This window comes from Petaurus breviceps, unplaced genomic scaffold (genome assembly GCF_028583685.1).
Source record: "Petaurus breviceps papuanus isolate PSGF00001 unplaced genomic scaffold, PetGlider_PUasm1.0 567, whole genome shotgun sequence".
NCBI lineage: Eukaryota > Metazoa > Chordata > Mammalia > Diprotodontia > Petauridae > Petaurus > Petaurus breviceps.
The window spans coordinates 4,803,729-4,823,783 of record NW_027186383.1 but is presented as its reverse complement, the minus strand read 5'-3'; the positions used below and the strand labels follow the sequence as shown (position 1 = coordinate 4,823,783).

The following is a 20,055-nucleotide window of genomic DNA, read 5'->3' as shown; positions in this document are numbered from 1 at the left end:
ATCCATCCATCCATCCATCCATCCATCCATCCATCCATCCATCCATCACCAGCATGAACCGACCTTGAAGCAATGGCTGTTGCTTCTGAAAGTCAGCACCAAAGACGCACCCTCTAATGCTCATGAATCGCTGGTGACTCCCTCTTGCCTCTAGGCTAAAATACCACCTCCTAAGGTTGGCATTTAGAGCCTCGCCCACCCCCTAGCTCCAGCCTCTTTCCAGGCCAGAAAGAAAGGCTGCCTTGCTGTGCACTCCAGACAAGCTGGGCCTCTCTCACCTCCTGCCTTCGTCCACTTATCTCCTTTCCCTCTCTCTCTGGGGTTGGAGGCAGCTCAAGCCCTGCCTGTCCTTAGAGGCCTTCCTTCTGGGCCCTGATTGGGAATCTGCTCCGAATGCATTTACCCTCTCTATAAGGACAGCACCACCTTCACAGGGTTATTGTGAGAAGTGAAACGTCACTGTAAGGGCTCTGAGGACTGTTCAGAGCTGCAGGAACCCCAGCCACTCTTATTGACCTCTCCAGGCCACCACCTGTCAGCCTCCCCCAGCCGGGAGACTGTAAGGTCCCGGGGACAAAGGATCATTTCTGTCTTTGTATCCCTTGTACGGTACCTGACACATAGTAGGAGCTCAGCAAATACCTGCCAAATTGAATTGGATGGATGTGAGCTTGAAAACATTCTGAGCAGTAGCAGATCTAGGGAAGCACACGACTCCGGGGGCCTGGGCCACTGGGGCTATGAGGGCAGTGGCCCTTCCCACGCCCCTGAATGGCCCTCCCCTAAGGACGGTGAGGCACTGGGGTCCTCCAGCATGGCAGACGGAATGGTGGTCAGAGGAAATCTGCTGAGTGAAAGGGAGTGAGAGCAGGGTCTCTAACTCCAGCCAATGTAGCTGGCCTGGCAAGGTCTTAAGACTTGAGAGTTTGTGCTGAGGGACACTACTTAGCGAATGCCTCTGGTAGGAATTTGTGGTAGGCTCATTAAAAATCAGGGCTTCAGGAAAGATCAAAACCCACCAGAACTATGTGAGGTCACTTCACTCGCTTTGGTGTCCAATTTCTTTGTAAATGAGCCAGGGGTGGGGTTTTCTAAGGGCCTCATGACTCCGTGAATGGTCCTTTCCTTTGGACTGATTCAGCCAACAGGATGGAACCACGTGGTGGCTGTGCCAGGCCTTCCAAAGCACACACCCTCGCTCTTTGGGGGGTTGACACTCACTGTGAACAGGTTGGATCGCCGCTTGGACTGCTTGCGGACAGGAGTCGGAGTGTTGGCAGTAGGAGGGACATCGATTCGGAGCTCTTTCTGGCTGGTGCTTGGAGTGGACGGGACGGAGGACGAATAATCGCTCAAGCTCCCTCCTCCATTACTCGTCTGCAATGATTAAAACCAGGCGCATCCATCAGTGAGGCGCTCGGTCCAAGTAAGCTCCTGTCTTCATGCGGGCATTCATTCAGTCACTCAACAAGCATCTGTTAAGCAGCTAGGACGGCCTAGGCACTGGGGACACAATGACCAACAGGAGACACAGTCCCTGCCTTCCGGGAGCTTCTGGTCTATGGGCTGGCGGAGATCTGGCCAGTGCCGATGACGGGGTTTGACACAGGATGGAGAGTCTCGCCAAGATTCACACCAGAGACAGTCAGGTCCGGACTGGCCTGTCTACCCTGCCCCCCCAGCTCTGCCCCTTCCCACTGCATTCACGGCCACTTCTCTAAAACTCCAGTCTTTAACCCACAGATTATCTCTGTCTCATCACAAAAGGTTCCTTGGGCCCAAGGCAAGTTTCCTCTCAAACTCTCTCCACTTCACCTCCATGTCTGGCAGGAATGAAAGGCCTAGACTAGGAGAAGGGGTGCAGGGTGCGGACTCCCAGGCTGCAGGTGGGGAAGCCTTCCTCGTCACTCCCTTCGTGGCTACAGACAAGTCACATCACTTGGGTGGATCTCAGTTTCCTCACCTACCAAATGAGGGGCTGTAGCAGAAGGCCTTGAAGGTCCCTTTCAGCTTAAGATCTAAAATCTGGCGAGAATGTCCAAAGCGAAAGCCCTTTTCTCCTCCTATTAAACATGTCACTGTATTCACTGATAACATCAGATTTAATAGCATCAAAATGTGGCCCCTTGGGGTGGGGGGGCATGGAGGGGGGGAAATTTCCTGACACATACAGGCATAAAAATAGTAAATTATTATTTCCCTTTGATTTTGCATATATTTTGTATCTGTGTATATAAATATATATTGGGAGTTTCCTCCCAAAAGAATGTAAGCCTCTGGAGGGCAGGGGCTCTTTCTTTTCTGTTTCTGTGTACCCAGAACTTAAGCCTGGCACACAGTAGGTACTCAATTAATGCTTGCTAACTCGAGGGCCCACCAGAGCACTTTTCCCACATCCTGTGTTGAGGCCAGAGGCCATTGGATTTCCTTGGAGGGGGGGGTGGCATTGTCATGACCTTTTCCCTACTGTGCTCACACACCATGGCACTGGACCTGGCTTCAGGTTCTGCCTGTGTGACTCCAGGTAAGTAGCTGAAGCCTCCTCAGACTCAGTCTCCTTGTCTGTAAGAGTTTGGTATCAGCACCTCTCTCACAGCCTGTGAGGCTCCAAGGGGTTCATGAAGGGAGAGTACTTTGCAAACCTCCAAACAACACAGAAATGGGAGCCATTCTCTATTAATAACATGAGGACATTGGCTATCTGCCCTAAGAAGGTGGTGGCTTTTACAAAGCAGACCCATCTCCTCCCTCATCCCCCATTCACATCCTGCTCTGAAGCTTCCTCCTGACAGGCAGGTGAGCCTGGGATCTCAGGGGCCAGACCTGGGGAGTTTCGGCTTTAGAAGGGCTTTGAGAACTGGTCCTGCCCTGGCCAGGCCGCACCTGTGGCTGTTCTTGGTGCCCCTTATTAGCAAGGACATTGGTCAGGCAGCAGAGTAAGAGGTGGGGATTCAGGCTGGGGAGGGTCCTTGAGCTGGTGCCTCCTGGGAGGCTCAGGTCTGCAATGGCATTTTTGGCTGTGACAAGTCATGACTGCTGCAGGCCGTTGTAAACATGAGTGCAGAGGGGCTGTCCCTGCTGAGGAAATCTAAGCTAGTTCACAACCTCAGAGCCAAACAAAAGGAAGCATCTCCTTATGTCCTCCGTCCTTGGTGCTATGTAAATAATCCTGCAGATTTCACCCCATCACCTAAAGGGGATTACTTCTTCCAGGAGGAAGGGAGGAGAGAAGGGAATTGTAATGAAATAGCATTCTATAACGCAAGTGCAAAACTCAGATCAACCAGGGAGGTCGGCCGGAGACTGGCCGTTCAATGGCCGAGCCGCCAAGAACCAGGACCGAGGTCAGCTAATTGAAAACGACACAGAGAGCATTCACACAACTTGGCTCCTGACCAGCAGCTCTGCTCAGGTCAGCAGGAAACATAGCAGAAGCGGTAGGGGGAAGGAGAGCAGGAAAGGGCCATTCCCAATCAAATAACAAAAAAAGAAAATAAAGCACTCGGCAAAAGCAGCTTCTGAAAGCGGTGTCAAATCAATTACAAACATGCTGTTATTTACCACTGCGATCATAGCAGAAAGTGAGGGGGAAGCCCACTTGTAAGCAGTCTCCAAACAATGTGTGGGAAAGCCCTGTGGACTCCATTAGTGATGGGCTTTGCCTTGCAGTCCCCAGGAGTGCCCTTCCTCACCTGACTGATATGCACAGCAGAGACCTGGGCGGAGCACACAGAGGAGTGGCTGGGGGAGTTAGGTAAGGATTTGCAGGGTCCTATGGAAAGTTGCTGCTTCTTCCTGGTGGCAACAATCTTCTGAGCAACTGTGGGACAAAAAACAGGACAGCAATGTATGACAGTGGCAAATGACAGGTGGATTTCAGTAAGAACCAAGCACCAAGGACCTCTGGAAGGTACGAGGTAATTATTTTTATCATATGGGTGACCCTGCAGGAGCATCATCCAAAGCAAGAAAGAGAAGTGAAAGCCTTCCCAAGAACTTTTCTTCCAAATCTAGCAGTACAGGGGAGCTTTAGCTTAATCAATATGTGCCTAGCCTAACCGGCTTCAGCCAGAACTTCTCTGGGAATACTGATCCTCAGGGAAAGTGTGCTGAATTTAATTGGAAAGGAAGCCAGCAATTAGATAGGTCTTCCCACACCAAGAGGTGTCACTGCAAGAGAATAACAAGGATTTGGGTTTGAATGGACCTGCTGGAATTAAGTGTAATAGTGTTCAATCCCTGTCTTATTCAGATAGTTTTTGTAAAAGGCTTATGCAAATGAAGATTGCCCCCCCCCCAGCAATATATTATAACTTAGGAGATATTGTTCACTAGTGTTTGCAGACAATTTCTTTTCAAATGAAGATCATTTTAATAAGGAACTGGGTTTGTCTGCAGCTTATGTTTTCCATGTAAATGAATGATGGCATAACCATGATTTAGTGAGAATACAACATGTAAAAAATGGCCCGTATAGAAGAGGAAGCAGCTTCATTAGTCACAACCCGCCTCCGATAGGCCCCTTATCATCCTGAAAGGATGATATCAATTAATTTATCTTTCTGTAGGGTATTGATCATAACCTCCATCAGCTAATCATCTTTAAATTACAGAGGAATATCGCAGCACTTTGTCATCCCAGAACCATTGGTGTATTGATCGCAGATCGTCGGAGACATGTATTAGAATATTTTAGAAATCATTATAGGAATGCAAAGAGCAAATCTAAGGTCAGGTTCTAACAACTGCTAAATAGGTATCTTCTGTGTAGATGGCAAGGTCTGAATTCAGACCCAAAGTGAGCGGATGAAACCGCATGAACACTGGACGCCTCCCCCATCTATTAGCACATTTCTCAGCAAAGAATGAATAGATTTTTAGTTATCAAGCACACTTGAGTTTAATTTCAATCAAAGGCTAGACAGAGCAGCCACTTGGCTTGATGAGTCCTTCAACTTGGATTTTTAAAGCTCCCATAAAATGGAGCTGTGAGTGGTGTGAGGAGAAGTTCCCTTGACATTTTACAGTGTCTATCTCCTCTGAGACAGGGAGACAAGGGAATGTGATGTTACTGTGAAATTAAAAGCTGAATCTAATTTTGCTTAGTCTGAAATGCACATCAATGTCCTGCTACTCCCAATGGAAAAGGGAAAAGGGGGCAGGGAATGTGCAGGAAGGAAAAAAGGAGTGAAAAGCCAAAATTGGAATGGGGGAGAAGGAAATCCAGAAGAGCCTGTCACACATTAAAGTGAATGAATCCCTGCTCTGTTCAATTACAGTAACAGTAAAGAGACCAAGATTTAGCACACAGAGAGGCAATGCTATAGTGGACAGTGGATGGAGGAACTAAGCTTGTAGTGAGGAAGACCCAGGTTCAAGTTCCACCTAAGACACAATACCCTTAACATCTCAATGCCTCACATAACCCTCCGAGGAGGTCACAGACATTCCCTGGCAGTGGTGAGGCCCCTAGAGCTCCGCCATATTGAGGAAATCACAAAGGTGTTCTCTATTATCACCCTCAATCCCAATTTTAGGGCCCAAAATGAAACATCCTTCCTACCCGCCTGTAAGGGTTATGGGATTTAAAGATCTTCCATGCCCCGTTGGACTTGCTGACGTAGCAGGAAGGGGCGGAGCAAGAGGAAGCGGAAGCCAAGCTAGCGTTCTTTCGGTGGCTGGCGGTGGTGGTGACGGCGGCAGCAGCAGAGGCAGTGGCAGCGCGAAGCCCTTTTTGAGTTAGAACTGCTAAGGACTTTCTGCTAAGGACTCCTGCTGAGGACTGCCAGGGGCCGGAGCTGCTGGGAGCGCTCTTCCAGGACGCTGGGTGGTTGCTGTGAGTGGGGAGAGGAGGACCTTTGCCTGAGGTAGCCTGTTCTGTTTTAAAGGCTTGAAAATGTGGGTGCTTTCTACTTTATCTACCTGTGCCAATGTCATAACTACTCTGATGGCTTTCACTTTCTGGTTTTGGGACTCAGTCTTTTGGTATCTTAATAAATTTTCTAGTTTATTTCCTCATATGGCAAACATGACGTATTTTCTAATGGATAATTATATCAGCATATTTGTAATCTCTATAGGCATTGTGAATATGGCATTGCTGATACACCGCCCTCATCCTGCTTCTCTGAAGAAAAAAAAAGCCATGAATATATTTATCAATATCCTTTCTATAGCTGCGGTGAAAGAGTGTTGGATATGGAACAACGGCTAAGTACCATTCCTGCTTCTTTCCCTTGTGTCTAGTTCTTTCATCTCTCTGGAAGTCAGTGTCCTCCTCTCTAAAATGGACAGATCCAACTAGATAGTCTGTGTTTCCTTCCAGCTCCAGATTTAGCATGATCCTATGACTTCTCTGGGCCTCAGTTTCCTTATCTATTAAATGGGGGATTAGACTAGATGGTTTCTGGGCTTCCATCAAGCTCTAATTATCGGATTCTATGGGTGACCTTTAACGAATCACTTAAACTTTTCAGGAGTCAATTCTCTCCTCTGTGGAATAAGGGTATTGTATTAAGCAGCCTCTGAGGTCTTTCTGACTCCAGTTCTAGGACTCACTGGATGACTTAGATCATGAACAGAATCCCTCTGGAAGAGAAGCCAGTAAGGCAGTAAGTACCCACCCCAATGAGATCATGGCAGCAGGGCCTTGTTGGGACTCATCACCAAGCAGGGCAAGTTTGCACTACGAAAGGGAGCACTCACAGGGATGAATTCGAGGGTCCTTAAAATGTTCCAGCATACATAACATGAATCTATCTCTCCCTGGATCTAATAGAGATTAACTTGGCAGGCAGATTTTTTTTAATCCACTAAGAAAATCACATGTTTTTTACTAGCTGAAAATCATATCTCATTTTTTGTTCCCCATAGAAATTACAGCTGAGCAAAGGAGACCAATAAATGTTTATTTCTTGTACTAGACAAGGTAAAGAAAATCGTAAGCTCTTGGTCTCTGACATCTCGCCATGAATGAAACTAAACATGTGTTCATGTCCCGAGCAGTGCAGATCTCTCCTGAAAACGTGACAGCTGTCTTCTCATGATCAGACAGCCTTCTTAACCAGTCTTCTGTTACAACTGCTTGTCCTGCTCAGGGAGGACAGACTTCTACAGACACTACTTTCCCTACTTCGAACTGTGCCCTGAAATCTATTCAGTGATAACAAGAATAAATGTAACAGTGTAATTGTTCCAATAAAACAAGAAAGTCCATTCAGTTTTCCCTGTTTTGTGGCAAGAAAACAATTAAAATGTAGAATACAAATCAGTAAAAGGCTTTATTCCATACATTGTTATAAGCCAAGGCAGGGGAAAGCATTAGGGTCTATACATGGCAAGTAGGCATCTCAAAATGACCCACTGCCCACAGATTTTTGGGGGGTGAGAAATGATCATGTTGGGCTCACAAATGGTGAGGGGTCAATGTTTGTTTTCCTTTAGGAGGGCCCCCAGATTTCTAAAGCACTGGGGCAAGATAGCAGAGTCACAGTCTGTCCCTTGCTTGGCTTTCCTAAGAATGGAAGGAGAGGGAAGAAGGGCATGAGCTTAGATGTGGCGGTCCGTGTCTCCTGGGAACGAGGGCTTCTTCTAAGCGGGCTTCCTTCAAGTCAAGAAGGGAAAGTACAGTTATCCTCCCAATTGTCTCCTGACCACTGCTTCACCTGGCCATTTACGTGGCTGTGCCAAAAGCCCTGAACAAGAGTATTCCTTGGGTTACGGTTTTATTTCCGTTTGTAGGTGGTATTTGCACACAGCAACTCTAAATACATTTGGTGAATGAAGGAAGGAATGAATGCACACATCTTAATTCGACCTCAGGAATTCTTGGTTCAAATTTTAGGATCTCAGCAGGTAAAGATTGGCTTTACATAATTTTCTGTGTCTACAGGTACCCAGCCTGGGCCCTAAGTACAGTTCATTCACTCACTCACTCACTCACTCACTCACTCACTCACTCATTCATTCATTCATCAAAAACTTCCTATGTGTAATTGGGAAATGAGACATGGGCCTCACTTTTATTGCAGGACAGGGGTAAGAGATGTGGAATCCAAGAACTAGAACCCCAAATAGGACTTCCATGTTAGGAGAGATCTGAAGAGAAAGAGGCCATTCCCAGCTGGCAAAGTCAGGGAAGGCTCTCCCCTTGGAGAAGGTGGCATCAGAGCTGGGTCTCAAAAGAAAGGTAGGATTGTCAGCAGACAAGAGATTGGTAGGCTGGTGGCAAGAAGGACAGAGAAGATGTCCCAGAGCAGGGAACAGGGTGAGCACAGTAAGGAGATAAGACGGGACTGGCTATGTGCAGGGATATGCCAGAGCACAGAGCTTGGAGGAGGTCAAGGGTATGTGAATATTTATAAAAAAGAAATAGAAAGCCACTGCCAATGCTTTTACCTTCAGTTTCACTCCTGGGGGCTATACCCCATTCACTTCCATCACAGTGTCTCCTTCTTTCCATTTGTTCATTCACTATTTCATTCAACACACATTTATTAGACACCAACTACGTGCCAGAAAATTACCCTTGTTGACCTGAAGCACAAAGATTTCCCAGTCACATATCCTTGCTGTGTGGGGAGTCTCCTGGGAACTCTTAAGAAACAAAACTCGTATCCCCTGCAAACATTCTGAGACAAAGGGCAGCTCTGCCAGGAAGCAGACTCTGTTTTACATTGGAGTGAAATGATCATCTGAAATATCTGATTAATCAAGGAAAATTCATTACTAAATCCTTTGTCTAATTCCAAGTTCATAATTCAAATGAATATTATGTGATAAATATTCTAGAGGAATAAAATCTACCCAATTACTTTTTTTTGTGAATGAAATGGAAAAATAATTTAATTATGTAATTACAAAGTTTGATTTTTACCATCAAACATATCTGCCAAGTTTTGAATTTTAAAGAAAACATAATCCTACACTGAGAAGCAGCACTGTGTGGTGGATAAGAGACCACTAATGAAACCAGCAAGACTCCTGTTCAAATCCTGTTCAAAATATTAGCAATGTGACCACGGTCCTGTCACTTAAACTTCATAAGCTTTCAGTCTGCTCATCCGAAAAATTTAGGACAATGCTATCTCTTAGAGCAGGAAGAAATGACTTCAAGTCCTGCCTTGGACACAAATCAGCAGAATGACCATGGGTAAGTCACCTCACTTCCCAGTAACTCAGCCAACTCTCTTAAGACTATAAAGTATAGACAAGTTGATAATCTACACAAAAGTAGAAAAAGTTCCCAGACTGAGAGTTCTAAATAAGGTTCACATACTGCTCACACACATACAACCCTGCCCTCTAAGACCTAAACAGTAGAGTAAGGTATGCACTATAATACACTGTACTCATGCCAGGTGGATTAAAAAAAAAAGAGAGAATCAAAATAAAAGACTATTAAAGAAGTTACGAGCAAAACCAAAAATGGACAGACCACAAAGGGAGGCTGACAGATAAGCTATGGACAGGTTACTGCTCCATTGGCATCCTCATGATGTGAAAAGGAAGCATGTGAAGCCTCTACCCTGCTGGGTGGGCCCCAGTTGCAAACACCTTGGAAGGCAGTGGTGAGAACCACTAAGGATGGGGACATGCACAGATGGGCTGCAATCTGCACTGCTGGAAGGGAGATCCACAGAGATGAGACCACAGATCTAGTCAGATGTTACATGAAGAATATTCTTTATTAATGAAACTACCCGTTCCCAGTGATTTCTCTTAGTATCCTTGGTAGAAACAGGATGGCTCTGTTTTACCTTAAAGGGAGATCCAGCATGCGACAGATGTGACCAAACTCCACGGCCCTGGGATACAGAGCCGCTGTTGTGGATAATACAGCATTAAACAAAATGAAACCAAAATGGTTCTCCAATGTCAGGGGAGGCGACGAAAGAGGCATTTGATTCTTTCTGCTTGGCTCCAGTGGGCAAAACCAGAAGCAATAAATGCCAGGTGCAGAGAAGGTGAACTGGTCTTCTTGGAATACTTCCTAATCCTTCAGGCATCCACTTGGATATCCTTGAGGGAGCCTAAGAAGGGTGTGGGTACCCACTCACTAGAGGTCTTCAAGACCATTGCTTGGCAATGTCCCCGAGGGGATTTCTGCTCAGGGAAAAAGTTGGTTGAACTAGATGCCTCTGGGATCCCTTCTGACCTTGGAATTGTGCACATTGAGGCCTATCAATTCAAGCACTCTGCCTTTGTGATAAACTCGTAGCAAAGCAAAACAAAGCAAAAAAATAAACAATAGCTCCCCAGATCACCAGCTTTTAGACTCTTTAGACAAATAACTGATTGCTAAGGAATGCTTTTCAATTTAAAAAAGAAAAAAAAAAGATTGGTTTCCTCTACTCAAAAGGATAAAGATACATAAAATACTTTTATTGTTTGAAGCCTAGATTCTTGATCCAGAAGATGCTGTCCAGAAAACAGAGCTGCTTCAGCCACAATTGGCTAAGTCTCCATTGGGTTGCCTGTCCAAACTCCAGCATCAGAAATGAGGTGGACGAAGCAAGGCTCCTTCTATGCCTCTGTCACCAAGGGGAGGCTCAAGTGAAGTGGTGCCTTCCTTTCCTGGGATTCTCCCAAGGTACTAGCCCTGCCCCCTCACTTTCCTTTGATTGACTCATCTGTGTTTCTGTCCAACAGAAGATAAGTCACTTGAGGACAGGGAGTATTTTTGCCCTTTTTTGTATGCCTAGGGTTGAGCACAGTGCCTAGAACATAGGAGGTGTTTAATAATGTTTGCTGACTCGCTGACTTAGTGCTCAGCACCTACCATTGTGCAGACAGTCTTAAGTGTTTCCTAAAAGCTACTTGATTGAATGAATGCATTTCATTAATTCCACTGACAGCATCTATCACAGGATGGAAGAGTGTTTGTGAGGTGGGGAAGAGGGGGGCAAGGGACAGCTGTGTCTCTAAAATCTCAACAGTGAGATGTTATTTTTAAAAAGAGAGAGATCTCAACAAAGAGATGTCAAAAACATCTTGTCTAAAAGTCTAAGGTGCTGCTATTGATAAGATACTGGAAATGACCAAAGACACGGTCAGGAACGTGGAGGACACTCAGTGATATGCCCCCGAAGGATCAAATGCCAACTAGGTGTAGAGCCCTGAGCTTGCTTCTGTTTGGAAAGTCGCTATCTACCTGCCAGACACTTAATTAAGGTCTAAAAACTTGGCTGCTCATTGAAAACAAAAGCCTTGGAAAAGGTTCGTCATGGTCACAAAGGTCGCTCACGCTGAAGGAGTCTGATTGTCTTTCTCACCCATGAGGAGAGGACTGGAACTGCCAATAGCCTCCCCACACCGATTCCTTTCAATAACTCTCAAAATAATGAGACTCGAGAGTAAAGGCACAGAGAGACCACAGAACCCCTTGATGGGGGAGTCACCCCTCTCATGACCCCATCACACAAAAAGGAGTTTTCTGGATGTCTAAGACCAGAACGCTAGAGCAAATGGCCGTCATCAGGTATCTCTTGGAGGCTAAGTGTTGGCTTGGCCCAGTTATTACTTGTATTAATTCAGAAAGAAGCCTCTGTATCCGCCTTTGCTTTGACAATCTCCTCTTATATTCCCATTTGATGAGGTCCTGATTAAGAAATACGCCCTGCAGAGGAGTTCATCAAGAGAGAGCCAACTTTGCCTTGCCTCCCATTGATTTGGAGGCCCAGTTGGAATGTGCTGAAGTGAGTGGGGCACCAGCTTTCTTGGCACCTCCAACCACCTGAAGGGGTGACGGTGGCACAGAAGAAAGCTTTCCTTCCAGCAAGGCACCAAGGAGGCTACGATGATGAGGTTCATCTTCAGAAATGTCAGGGTGCAGGAAGCCCATGCCTTCCTGCCATGCTCTAATGGGAGCATGCCTAATGACACCAGGGTAGAGGGGAGTCACGACTTAAACTCAAATCAGCTACTTGTTAGCTGTGTCACCTTAGACAAGTCATTGACCTCTCTGGGCCTCAAGCTCCTCATCTACAGAAGGACGGAGGGTCCAATTAGAAACCTGATGATGTCCCTTCCTATTTTCATTCTCTGATCACATGATCTTTAAAATCCTATGCACTCCCATGGTCCTATCAGTGGAATGGATGGAAATCCCAGGATCCCAGGGTTATAGCCGAACCTCAGAGACCATCTAGTCCAACAGAAAAGGGTTAAGAGCATCCCTCGCAACATCCCCAAGAAGGAGTTATCCAACCCTTGTTGAAGATCCCAGGCAGGGAGAACACCCTGGCCACTCCAGGCAGCCCATCTTCCTTCTGGATAAGTTTCGACTGTCAGGATATTTTTCTTTGCTTAAATTTGCTTCCTTATAGTTTTCACTCAGTCTGTGCTGTTGGTGACTTCTTTTTGCTGCCTTTGTCATATTCCATGACACTTTCTTCTATGAAATTATCCACTCTTAGTCTATTAATTATTTTTCAATCTTCTTTGCCAATACCTCTTTGCACCCCTTTAGCATGGATCCCCTCTCCAGTGTCTTCTGTGGGTCAGTCTCCTGATACGACTCTTCTTAAATTCCACCTCTTAAACATGGATTCCCTTTCTCCAGGATCTGCTGTGGGTCCCCTTCTCACTCATATCACCAAAGGGGCATTTTCCTAGTGTGTCAAGTGCCATTTTGTTTTTGGCGCAGTAACACTCCATTCCATTCATTGTCCCTCTGATGGGCATCTCCTTTGATGAACATAGAAAAGCATGATCAAGACTTGTCATTGTTGCCCAATGGAAGGCGCCAGCAATCCCACCACCTTGGGTGGGAACCAAGATTACAGGTTTCAGATCATTCATCCAAAGGATGATTTAGACAGCACTTCTTAAACTGGGTGGTGAGCCCATGGAGTCGCAGCCCACACACAGCTTAAGAGCTGAAAGGCTCATGAGTGCAAAAAGGTTAGGAAGACCTGATTGAACAGGCTGCCATTTTATAGAAGATCCCTAGCTAGGGCTCCAGATGTAGTCAGACAGAAAGTGGAGATTCACATCTTGGTCTTCCACCTTCAAATCCTCTATTCATCCACTAGTCTTCTTGACTCCTAAATTGTGAAGAGGTACTTGGCTAGTGAATCCTATCAGATGCTAGGAGGTCAATGACTCGTTCTTAGAATATAGCTGCAGAAAGGGAAGGCTTATGGCTTTCCCTGATAGAATGCAGCTACTTGAGGGCAGGAACTGTTGTATTCTTAGCACACAGCAGTGCCTGGAAAATAGGTAAGGATAATTCTACTGACATCGGGAACTCCCATTGAGGAAACTCATTCTATCAATGCATGGCCACACCTTCTCTGCAACTTTTAGAGACTTTCTTAGGTCTCTGAGAAGTAATTTTCCAAGGGTCATATGGTCAATGTTTCAGAAGAGAGACTTGAATTCAGGTCTTCCTGGCTCTGAGATGCTACCTTTTCTGTAGTAGGTGTCCAATAAATGGTAGTTCATCGATTGACTCACAGTAGATAGCACCCTTTATTCCATATAGTGTTTAGTAGGACTGAACTGGATGGATGCCTGTCAGTTGAGGAAAACTGCCAGAAATCACAAGGGATATGTTTAGAATGAAATGGGGCAAACAGGAACATCTGAATATCAAAATTAGAATGTAATCACTGAGTGGGTTTATCAAAGGCAAATCACAGGCCATCCTCAGTTACCCAGCCCACATTGTCTATAAGAACAGGGAGTGGCTCGGTCTCCAAACTACATGCCAAGCTATCTTGGGGTCATGGCACCACCTGGTGGACACCACTTGGAACTGTCCCCACCAGGCTTCCCCTCCCTCTCTCCCATTCCCTTCCAGTCTTTGACCCTAAACATCTAAGTGAATTCCACCTACTGCAATCTTTCTCCCTCTGTGGACTTCTGGTCCTTAGCGTCTGTCTGTCAATTTTGGCTAAGTTAGGAAAATCTCTATTCTTTTTACTCTTTTTTTTCTATTCTATTTATGACCCCTACAAAATAGCACTGATCTTCCAGGCCAGGACTGGAGAGGGTACAGGGGGAAAGAGCCCAAAGGCATGAAGTAAATGAGGGACCTGAGTCATTATTAATCTCAAAAGCACTCCAGGAACAGCACGGACTCTCCTGCAGAGCACCGGCCTCTTACCTCTCAGCTTCTAATTAAGGGGTCAGCACTAAAAGTCCTGCTGCAGAAGTCAAGAGAAAAGTGTTGGAAACCCTTTGGTTTTTCTAGCTTATTGCTCATCTCTTTTCTTTAACAACACCATTGTTAACCAATAACTTTTCATTAAGCTATCACATGGCTTTGTGGGCTAACCTGGGAACCTAACTACAATTCATAACCAAAATACTATGTGATGTCCACACGATTTACAGATGGCCTTCTCCAACATAAAACAGTTGGGAACTGGTCACGTCTGAGATTTGCTGCCATTTTCCTTCAAAGTTCAAGCAACAAATATTGTCTTTTGTGGGCAGGCACCCAAATTGCTGCTTCCTAACGAATCTCCCTGTTGGCAGGATCTTCTCTGTCTGATCCATCCTCCACACAGCTCCCCAAAGGATCCTCCTAAATTAGTGTAGGTCCATGAGCATAGGAGTTCCCTGTCCAAAAAGCTGAGTGTTCCTTATTAGACCTAGAATCAAGTAGAAACTCCCATTCGTACTTCAAGGCCCTTCTCAGCTGCCTCCAGGCTCAGGCACAGGACTCCCCTTCCTGCACCATCCATGAGATCTGGTTTGGCGCAGGTGGCACCTCCCATGTATCTCCCCGAGTCCTAGTGACCCAGCTATTTTGTAAATAATGTTTATTTCTTTGTCTTCCCCCTGTAGTATAGAAGCTCCTTGATACAGGGTCATTTCATTTTTGTCTTTGTGTTCCTAGTTCCTAGTAGGCACAAAATACATGTTTATCAAGTGAAAAGATGTGTAGATTGGTGTGTTAGACACTAAGGGTCATAGATTTAAATCTGTAAAGGAACTTAATCTAACTCCACTTTACAGATGAGGAAACTGAGGACTAGAAAGGTCAGAAGCCTTGTCTGCAGTCAGTCACCCAGGAAGTGAATATCAGAGGCAGGATCTTAACTGAGTTCCTCTGACTCCAAAGTCAGGGTGTTTTCCCTAAGTCAAAACCCACATAAGTCACTGACCCTGCCCTCAGGGGACTTAGAGTCCAGTAGGGGATAAGAAACAAACACAGATTACTACATTACACACTGCGACACAAGGAATGCATCAGGGAGTCAGAAAATCCATTGCCAAAGGAGGCATCAGTAAATAGGCTGGCCTACTGGGGTGATAGGCCAAGGCTTCACGGTGAAAGATGCCCAGCGAAGTCCAGGTTCTGGTGTATCTCCACATTAGTTTAACATCATATCCTCTTCCCCCTCTCCCCCTAGGAATGCAGCATTTCATCTACAACTCTTCTGAAGAGAATGAGATTGGGTTCAGAGCCTGTCTTTATCACCCTTCAGGGCTGCTTACGGCAGATAGTTGTGTTTATTTCCTTTACTTCCGAGCTTTTTATTCCATCTCCAAAAAGCAGTTTCCAAAATTTTATCCAAGAAATCAAATCAAAATAGAAGATTGTTAAGGTCGGTGATTTATGATGAAGGAAATGACCAAATCCCATTCACAAGGAGAGGTTTTCTAAGAATCTGCAATCTGATTGCAAACAAACCATGAAACCATGGCATGTTCATTCATTTACAGGACTTTCTGTTGTTTTTCATTTAAATTTAAAGCAGCATTCCTGATGCCCCATCTTGGCCAGAAAGGGATACAGGGTTCTTGAAGGCTGCCAGTGGAGGCTGAGCTCTGGGGGTTCTTATCAGTCTGAACATGCTTAGAGGACAAGAGGCAACTTGCAAGTAATTCACCCAACATATCAGAAGAAAATAAGGACAGTCACAATGGGTGAGAAACATATGGAAGATTATGGAAGAGTCCCACATGACGGGGTTCAACCTGCAACACTGGTGGGAACTTCCAAGTCTCAGGGTGGGACAGCTAGGTGGCACAGTAGATAGAGCGCTGACCCTGGAGTCAGAAAGACCTGAGTTCAAATCTGGCCTCAGACACTTGACACTTAGTAGCTGTGTGATCCCAGGCAAGTCACTTAACCCTGGTTGCCTTGGCAAGAAAAAAAGACTGCCACTTTGACAATCTAACTATTCTATTCAACAGTACCAATTCTTTGACCTACTCAATGCCCAGTTGATCACAGAGTTCTGATCCTAGAAAGGGCCGTAAGAGTCACTGCATCCAAACCACCATCAAATTTTTGAACCTCCCATAAGAGTAGTCCCTCAATCTCCATTTCAATATCCTGCTGACAGGGAGGTCACCACGTGGGAATGAGACTACTCTATTTGCCCATCCCAGGTTACTAGGACGCTCTCTTTGACATAAGCCAGGATTTCTTTCCTTGGAATTCCTGCCCATTTGTCCTGCTTTTGATCTCTGGAGACACACAGAAAAGAAGCGTCTTCAACCTGACAGCTGGTCCGTCACTTGCAGATATTTCTTCCTTCTGTTGGCTTTTTAAGCCCAAGCACTGGCCTTTTCATTTGTTCCAATTCTTTATTTCACTGTGTTTTTCCAGAAAAGCCCCCCCCCCCCCCCCCAGCCGGTGGCTCATCATGGGCAGAAGGTCACCCAAGGCTAGTGCTGTACAAACTCGATCAGGTCTGACCAAGGTGGAAAACGGACATGTACTGCTTTAGTCCTAGGCCTGATATCTCATATGGAGATGAGGCTGGCTATGTTTGGAAAGCTCCATCAGCAGGCTGGCCCTAGAGTGAAGAAGGGTGTGGCCACTGCAGCTCCCAAGACATGGAACCACTAAGTTAGAGAAGAGCATCTGTCTGCATGGGTGGGAGTACTGATGGCGATGAAATATCTGAGATTGGGTACATTATTCAAGCCTATCATCGGATCATATATTTAACCCTGATACCTCATCTGACAGAGAAGGAAACTGAGGCCCACAGATGTTGAATGACTTGCTCAAGGTCACACAAATGGAAAAGTTGTGATATGAAATAAGTCCCACTCTCCCTGCCCCCCTCCCCATAAAGCCACCTCATGCTGCCAATATGGCGCCAACCTTTCTCTATCGTGGCCACCAGGGGGAGACGTGGACAAAGGCTTCAAGGAGCTCCATATAAGGCACCATCTAACGTTTCCTCCTGATCTACAATAGCCTCTTTCTTTATTGCCATAGAAATAAAATAATGTCCTATGTTTATAATAAATAACTGTTCAATAAAAGGAAATTTATTTGGCAATTACACATGTTATGAGCAAAGCATTAACAAGAATGGGCCATAAAATTAAAATGTTTGTCAAAAAGGAAACATTAACAGCAGCATTTGATTTTAAACCAGAGCCTGTACAACGCTCTCCAAAAGAGTCCATTTTCGGCCTAATAACTGTCAGGATACTCCTGGGAAAGGACAGTATATCCTATTTACTGGTTTTGAAGCCATATTTAGGAAAAACAGCCATCACAGACACTTCTCAGTGTGCGTACATTTTACTGCTTTCTGTAGAACTTTAAATGAACGTATCAAAGGCAGACTGTGCCCATAATTCCTGTTATATTGCCAAATGTAATGCAGTCCTTCCATTATTGAGAGGCAATGCAGAACAACAGAAAGAGTGTCAGACCGGGATTCGGGTGACTGGGGCCCACATCCTGCCTCAGCCACTGGGTGAGACTAGACAAGTCACAGTCTCTGAGAGCATTGATGCTGCCATCTATAATGACACTGGGAAATGAGGAAACGGCTTTGAAAACTTTAAAGTGCTATTGTTGCAAATGAGAGTTACTGTTATTAAGAGAGGTGTCTCATACAAGAGTGAGGAGTTCAAGTGTTGCCTAGGCAAGTCTCCAGACAAGTGCTACACCTCTCTGCTCTGTCCGAGAAATCTTGTAAGGGTATAAGGTGCAGAGTAGGTGGTGATCGGCATTTGAAGAGGGCCTTTCCTCATGGGGAGTTCCCTATATCCAGGAAATCACAGCTCTATATCCCAAAATGTTCTGATATTCATGTAGGTGAGCAAAAGAAAATTCATGATTGCAAAGGTCACAGCTCTAGGAAGGTACCTTAGTCCTGCCTTTAGTCCAACCCCTTTGTTTCTACAGGAGAAAACAGGCTCAGAGAAAGAAATTATTTGTCCAATGTCACATGAGAGAAAGGTGGCAGAGCCACCTGAAGACTGAAACTCAGATCCTGCTCAATAAACTCCATTTTGCCTCCCCCATTCCATGACATCCAGGATCCAATAGAAAGCTTTCTGGCATTTAAATCTCTTTTGACCTCAACCCCTTCCACCTTTCCAGGCTTCAGACTTTTCATGTCCCTCCCTGCTCCTTGTCATGTCTTCTACATGGCATCCATCCTGAGCTCCATACATGCCACCCCCTGGCTACTCCTCATGCCCCAAATGCTCTCCTTTACCTCTGCCTCCTAGCTTCCCAGGCTTCCTTTAAGGTTCAGTTCAAATTCCCCTGCCCTTTCTCCCTCTCCTGTTGTCTCCCTCTGACATTATCTTCCATCTACTTGGTGTGCTGGGTACATACCTAGTCATTTGCAAGCTACCTTCCCTGATAGAACAGGAGCTCTCTGAGGGCAGGGCTTGGTTTGTTTGGTTTTTCTCATTCCTTCTAATCTAGCCCTTATTAGCACAGTATCTGGTCCTGAGCACAAACTTAAGAAATGCTTGTTGACTGAGGTCTGGTAACTCTCTTCAGCTTGGGGGGGGGGTGTTGGGGGATGGGTCCTCCTTTGCCAACCGCTCCAAGTGTTCAATTCCACTGGAGGAAAAACTTTGCAAATTCTGTCAAAAGTCTACCCCTCATTTCATCCCCAGCCCTGACCTCTTCTACCTGATACAATTTATAAATGAAGAAGAGCCAATGATGCTGAACCTCCAAGGTAGAGACGGCTCCTTTCCCTTGACCTTCTGCTTCTCAGCACTCACTCCTGGCTCTCTCAGGCCCTTCTCTGCCCCAGCCTCAGCACCAGGCCCTTTCAACTCCCCAGGCCTTGCACATTCCTTCATTAAGAGTGTCGACGCCTTGAGGGAAGGACCTGGTCTATCTTTCTGCTTGTGTTTTGCTTAAATAATGCTTGTTGACCTCATTTGGCATAAAAATCCAGAAACATTTATGAAGCAGCTCCTACCTTCCACCCACTGTTCTGGGCACCCCGGCTAGAAAGACAAGAGGCCCTTTCCTCCGGGAGTGAATGGCGCCTGATCAAGAACATGTTCACAGCTGAAGGGCAGTCATTCAGCCACCAAACATCTGAGGGCCTACTAGGCATCAGGGAATTGTGATATGTTCTGAAGGTCTACAAGGAGAACCCAGTGCAGAAGAATGAAACACATCCCAATTACTGGTGTGGAGGAGAGGAAGAGGGGAGAGGCCCCTTTCCTAACTCAGTTCAACCCAGCAGTGGTAAGGGCTCTAAATAACGAGGCAAATGGCCTGGGCTTGAAGCCTGGCTCATCACTGTGACCTTGGATCAATTATTCCCCCTCCACAGAGCTCAGGTTTCCTCATCTGTAAAATGATCTCTCTGGTACCTGTGTGGTAAAGGGAGAAAGTCTGGGGCCAGAGTCAGAGGGCCTCGGTTCAAATGTCATCCCCGATGACCTGTGTGACCTTGGCTAGTCCATACCATGTCTCTGGGCCTCAGTTTCCTCTTTGTAAAACAAGGGGGATGAACAAGATGGGCTCCAAGGTCCCTTCCAGCTCTAAGCATGTGACACTATGAATAAATACTTATTAAGCGCCTGCTTCAGGCCAGACACCGTGCTAAGGGCCCCAGGGCTATGAAGACAAACAGCATCTCCCCTCAAGCAGCTAACACTCTAGGGAAGGGACCAAACAAGCCCCAGGTAATGTGATATGGGAGAGGGGCTGAGAAGGGGCAGCGCCCCTGGCAAGAGACTCCAGGGCATTGAACCTCAATGAGAAGAGCTTGAGGAACTGGGCTTGAGTCCTGGCTCTGCAACTTGCAACCTAGGTAGGAAGTCACGTGATCTCTCGGAGCCTCAGTCTCCCCATCGGTAAACTGA

The 20,055-nt window shown here is 45.9% G+C and overlaps 1 protein-coding gene across 8 annotated transcripts in view; it reads right to left on the bottom strand.

Annotated features, from left to right (window-relative positions):
- Positions 1-20,055, bottom strand: part of AGAP1 (ArfGAP with GTPase domain, ankyrin repeat and PH domain 1) — a 702,732-nt gene that overhangs the window by 313,641 nt on the left and 369,036 nt on the right. For all 8 annotated transcript variants that reach the window (XM_069103139.1, XM_069103141.1, XM_069103140.1 and 5 more), the window contains 2 exons: positions 3,693-3,820; positions 1,222-1,377 (listed from right to left, as the gene is read on the bottom strand). In XM_069103139.1, coding sequence (XP_068959240.1) covers positions 1,222-1,377; positions 3,693-3,820 — 284 coding nt within the window. The remainder of the gene's footprint in view (positions 1-1,221; positions 1,378-3,692; positions 3,821-20,055) is intronic.